Below are 6080 nucleotides of genomic sequence, written 5' to 3'. Positions count from 1 at the left end.
GTGGATTAGTTGTATACATTACATGTAAAAACAATAAATCGTGCTAGTTAACCACTGCTCCTACATTGTTCAAAGCACAGGTAAAGGAAAATGTGCTTATCAGCATTTGATCGCTGATTAGTGGTTAACCCAGTTCTGATCATAGTTGCGCACATTCCTTCTCACAAATCTGCCAGACCGTGTTACATAAGGGGAGCCTGATTCACTGTTTGAATTGCTTGAAGTCGGAATTTGACCTGAGCTGACCGACTGGGGCGCATCTGGGGAAATCGGAGAGCTAGCCGAAATGTTGTAATCTAAAGGCAGGATGTCTGACACAATTTCATTTGTTTTATGTAGAACTTTGCGATTTCGGCGGTAAATTTTTCCATCTCGTGTTTGTACAGTGAATGAACTCGGTCCATTTTGTTGCGCGACTTTTGCAGGAACCCAAATTTTTCCTGTTTGAACTCTAACAGAGTCATTAATGGATATGGGCTTTAATTGCCTTGATGATGAATCGTGATGCTGCTTTTGCTTCGATTTTGTATGAATAGCCGTCTGTTTCACCTTGCTAGCATTCACTATTTGGGGCAATAGAGCTTTGTTTGTGATTGGCAAAACTGAATTGGTTCTGCGACTACAAAGTAGTTGAACAGGGGTGTATCCACAATCTAGTGGCGTATTTCTATATTCTAATAAAGCAAGGTATACATTTTGACCACTATCTCTTGCTTTTTTCATAATTTTCTTCGCAATACCTACTCCGCGTTCAGCCAAGCAGTTACCCTGGGGATGAAGAGGTGAAGACGTTTGATGTTTGAAATTCCATGATTTTGCAAAATCAGCGAATTCTGAGCTCGAAAATTGAGGCCCATTATCACTATGTAAAACATCGCAAATTCCATTGCGAGCAAAATGTGCCTGCAGTTTGTGAACAATCGTACTAGATCGTGTATTTGTCAAATGGTCAACTTCAAAAAATCTTGAATAATGATCAATCGTAAGTAGATAGTCTCTGCCGTCCAAATGAAACAAGTCTGTTGACAAAACTTGGTACGGTCTGTCTGGGAATTCTAGAGAGATCATGGGTTCTTTCGTATTTGAATCTCTGTGAGTCAAACATATAGGGCATTGCAACACGTGTTCTGTGATCTGCCTTTGCATGCCAGGCCAAAACAAACAGTCTTTGGCGCGCTGTAAAGTCTTGGTTACACCTAGGTGACCTGTGTGAACCTGTTGAACCATTTCTACTTGCAGGGATTTTGGAATGAGGAGTGTTTGACCTCTGAAAAATAGTTCATCTTCGAATGACAATTCGTCCCGGTGATTCCAGAGATCGGTTACCGCGGACTCGCAGTCTGACCGCGATTCCGGCCAACCTTGTAGTATAGTCCGTTTCAATACTTTCATGTCATGATCGTCTCTAATAGCCTGTCTTATTTTTTCAAGTCGTGAGTCGGTTACAAGAAGCTGTCTTTTAACCGAATGGACGTGTGTGTCCAAACCTTCAATCAGTGTCGGGTAAGTTTCATTTACTGAGTGCCTTGACAAGTAATCAGAAACGGGAATGTCCTTTCCGCGTACGTGTTCTACTGTTACGTCATACTTTTGCAGAGATAGCAGCAATCTCTGAAGCCTGGGAGGGGCTGCCGACAGGGTTTTTTTCATTATTGCAGAAATCGGTCGGTGGTCACTGTGAACTATTACGTGTCTACCATACGTAAACTGATGGAATCGCTTACAACCAAACACGATTGCAAGGAGTTCGCGTTCAATGTTTGCGTACATTTTCTCAGTATTAGTTAAGCTTTTTGAAGCGTATGCTATGGGCCTACCGTCCTGCCATAAGGAGCATCCGAGCCCGTTTTGTGATGCGTCACATTCTAAGACTAAGGGCTTCTTTGGGTCAAAGTAACCTAGAACGGGTGAGCTTGTTATCGTCTCCTTGACCTTTTCGAACGCGCGTGTCTGCGGCTCATCCCAAAAGAACTCGATATCTTTCTGCAAGAGGCTCCGGAGAGGGGATGTGGTTTCGGCGAGTTTTGGCGCGAATTTGGCCAAGTAATTGACCATGCCGAGGAATGTTTCTTACTCTGCGCGGGAGTCCGGCGTTTTGAGTTTCACAATGGCGTCTATTTTGGCATTGTCGGGTTTGAGGCCATGACTAGAAATGACGTGACCAAAGAAAGGGACTTCTGTCGCTCCGATAACGCATTTGTCGGGATTAAATTTAATGCCTATTTCGTGTGCTCTATTGAGCGCTTTTCGCAAATTTTCGTCGTGTTCTGACCGTGAGCGACCATGTATCAAAATGTCGTCTACTATGGCATGAATTCCGGGCAAGTTTTCAAAGATTTCATTGCATTTCTGCTGAAATATGTCGCCTGAAGATGTGATGCCAAATGGGAGCCTTAGGTATCTATATCTGCCGAAAGGCGTACTGAACGTTGTAAGTAGGGAAGACTCGTGATCTAGTTTGACACTCAAATACGCATGCGTAATATCTAGAATACTGAAATGTGTAGCCCCACATAGCTCTGACGTCACGTCGTCTAAAGTCGGCATTGGGTAATGCGGTCTACGGATTGAGTCATTTAGAGCCTTTGGGTCAATGCAAACTCTAAGTTTACCTGTCTTTGGCTTTTCTACCAAAACTATCGAATTTACCCAGTCAGTGGGTTCGGTGACCTTAGTGACAATTCCGTCTTTGACCATGCGGTCGAGTTCGTCCTTAAGTCGTGGTTTAAGAGCTTCGGGCACTTTTCGCGGGGGGTTCACAACGGGGACTGCATTTTCCTTAAGGTGTAATTTCGCAAACCCTGGAATTTCCCCAACTCCCTGGAAAAGCTCTTTGTATTCAGACATTACAGAATCCCTAGTCAGTACTTGGGGCTCTTTGGGGGAGTTTTCTACAGAGTAGGTCAGCTTGATCAAATTCAACTCTAGTGATGATCTGAGTCCTAACAATGGAGGGGCACGATTCTCAACAACATAGATTGTAGCCATGATTGTATCAGATTTATGGCAGCAGGGAAGACTCACTTTTCCAAGAACCTTGAGAAGGTCGCCTGAGTAAGAGGTCAGTTTGCTGTCGGGGGGCTCGAGAGGGGCACTTAATTTTAGGCGTTTGAACGTTTCATGTGAAACTATGTTGCATTCACTGCCTGTATCAATTTTGAAATGTATTGGTACTTTGCTAGGACCAAGAGTGATGGGAACGAAGGCACGGTCTGGTGATTGTGATAAAGAACGTGTGCTTACCATGTCGATGTAGTATTCCGGTGTGTCACATGAATATCCACATGCACCGTCTACAGCACTAGCGTCAATGTCATGTACAGATTTGTGGTAATTCTGGTTACTTCTGCACATATGTCCAAAATGATTTTGTTTTTGGCACTTGTTACACAATTTGCCAAATGCTGGGCACTGAGTTTTGGTAGGTCCGTGCACTCGTCCGCAATTGTCACATGATTTCTCATATCGTTGATATGAACGTTGTTGTTAGCGCTGCTGTGGTGGTTGGCGCTGCTGTTGGTGGTTGTCTGGCGGTGGCTTACGTCCGTTACGTCTGTGTATGGCGTCCACGGGTGTTGGGGTGACTGGCGGTGTGTCCGTTTGCGTTGACGTCAAATTCATGGTTGCCATTTGAGTCTGGCAGTACTCAAAGCTTTGAGCTATCTGGAGTGCTTTGTCAAGCGTTAGCTTCTCTCCTTCATTGATGAGTTTTTCCCTTATTCTTGAATTGTTCGTGCCGAAAACGATCCTGTCTCTGATCATTTCGTTTGCGTTGAACTTACAGTCACGTGAGCGTAGTCGTAGTCGAGTGACAAATTTGTCGATAGTGTCAGCTCCTTGAACTTCGTTGTAGAATCTGAAGCGCGCGAAAATTGGGTTGAGTTTTGGCTGGACGTGAGCTTGAAATTTCTTGTAAATGGATTTCAGGCTCTTTTTCTCGGCTTCAGTCAGAGTCCACGCTTGATGAACGTCGCGGCCTTTGTCGCCTATCCACAAGAGAAGATATGACACTTTCTCTATCTCTGATTTGGAGCTCAAAGGTCCAGTGAAGATGAGTTCCACGTGTCGCTTGAACCTTTCCCACGCCTCCGGGAGGTTTGTACTGTCCCAATCCATGTACGGAGGTGTAATTCCTGACATATCCATATTTCGCTGTTATGAATTAAGTCCAAATATTGTCAAGATCACTGTCACAGGACTACGTAATTCGTCTATTTTCTGACATCATGTTTTATATTTGTAGTAGTGCTAATGTAAAGTCAACACAAGGGTGAAGGCAAGTACAAAAGGCTATGTCTATTTAACAGTTTAATACACAATCTACAGTTGCATGTTATCCTATCGAGCTATAGTTAATGACTGACGCTGGAGCGTGCCGGGCTCCGCGGGCTCTGGCCAATCACGTGGTCAGTCTATCTATAGTCCGTTCCATAGATATAGAACAGTTCCCAACTTTGTCATTTATTGTGGGATATTGTAATAATCGACAAAAGTGACCACCATAATATGACAGTGTGTCACCACAAAAATCCTATCCTTGGCTTCCACGTCCATGTCACTGCAGGCCGCAGAACAGAGTCAGTTTTGTTATCCTCTGTGGGATTAATCTGATTTGGAAATCATTTCACACAAGTGAACCCCATTACATGACAGCATACACACTGGGTCCTTAGCTTCAACATGGCGGTCACTACATGCCTTGAACATTTTCAGTAAAAGTATACAGATCTTACTGATAATATTGGTTTGTGTCCTGTCCATAACTGCCATGCATGGTTGAATTAAAAAAAATTGACATAAGTGAACACTTTAAGAAGAAGACAAACAAGACAAGGTTATAACTCTTCAAGGTCAATGGCATAGCTGGGTCAAGGTCTCTGTGTGTGTTTGAGATAAGTGACCTTAGACATCAGTCTCTTTGACTGTATTGAAGATTTTTGATTGATCTTGTGGTCAATAAGAATTATTTTCCTTCATGTAATTGAAGTCGAGCAAAAACATCCTGTGTCAAGGCAGCGTGCTGGTGTAGTCATCGCTTCTGTATATTTCTTATATTGAATAAAAGTGAAAACACATCAAACTTGATAGATTTTCCATTTAAAATCAAACTTATTTGCCAATTATCTAAATGCCATTGCCAGTTACACAGTTCACATACATATGAAATCATCTCAGCATTTTTCTATCTGAGACTTTCAATAAAAGTCATCTGGAAAGAAGGATGGACATACAGGAATAATTAAGTCATTGAATACCAAAATAAGACTTCAGCCTTTACTACAGCTCCTTTGATGGATTGAAAAAAACAACCTAGCACAAATGTTACTAAGAGCGTCGAAAGAAAACTTAGAAGAAATAGCAAGCTTAATTAAGTTAATATAACTAAGATAGCTATGTATATAGGTATTTGTTAAAAAAAAAACCAACATCACTTCAGAATTCAAAAATTGATGTTGTTTTTAAAGCAGCAATTTCAACTTATTTCACTTGCATGCCTATTTTCATTTAGGAATAGTCAGTGTTCAGGCACCCAAATAAAATCATTCAAAAATAGACTTAAAAAATGACTTGATGCCCTGATAAAAGCGAGCCAAATAACTTGGTATTAAATAAAATAATTACAATAAGAAGTATGTGAATTAAATGATATGCAGGAAAGAAGTGACAATTGAACTGCAGTCCAAACAAGTGTGTTCATATATGGGTCATCAAAGGGAAGAAATTGAAATTTTATCAGCTTTTATTGGATATAATTTAAAACGAAAATATAAAAAGCCGATTACAAGCAGTCATTTTTCCAAATGTGTAAATTATGTGAACGTTAAATTGTGAACAATATCAGCAGGGATGAACAATATAGTTCATTAAATCAAGTAAAAATTGGAACTGTTAAATCTAACCAAACATGAGACCAAGAAGAATGTGTGAAAGAGGTTAAGAGACAAAGCGTTTATGGGACTGCACTTATCCCTTCCAGTTCAGTATTATGAATTGACTGTGCTGTTTGCCATGACAATTTTGAGATGTATGTAGATGCCATACGTGGTACGAGTTAGAAGTGACCGCAATTTCCAGACACA

General features: G+C 41.4%; 1 protein-coding gene across 1 annotated transcript; it reads right to left on the bottom strand.

Moving 5' to 3' along the window:
- Positions 1–2070: 2070 nt before the first annotated feature.
- Positions 2071–3354, bottom strand: LOC128226098 (uncharacterized protein K02A2.6-like). The gene has a single exon (XM_052935991.1). The coding sequence runs from the start codon at positions 3352–3354 to the stop codon at positions 2071–2073; it is 1284 nt and encodes a 427-aa protein (XP_052791951.1).
- Between the last annotated feature and the right edge of the window lie 2726 nt (positions 3355–6080).

This window comes from Mya arenaria, chromosome 3 (assembly GCF_026914265.1).
Source record: "Mya arenaria isolate MELC-2E11 chromosome 3, ASM2691426v1".
Taxonomy (NCBI): domain Eukaryota; kingdom Metazoa; phylum Mollusca; class Bivalvia; order Myida; family Myidae; genus Mya; species Mya arenaria.
Note: the sequence above shows the minus strand (reverse complement) of the source record. Positions and strands in the feature narration are given on the sequence as shown.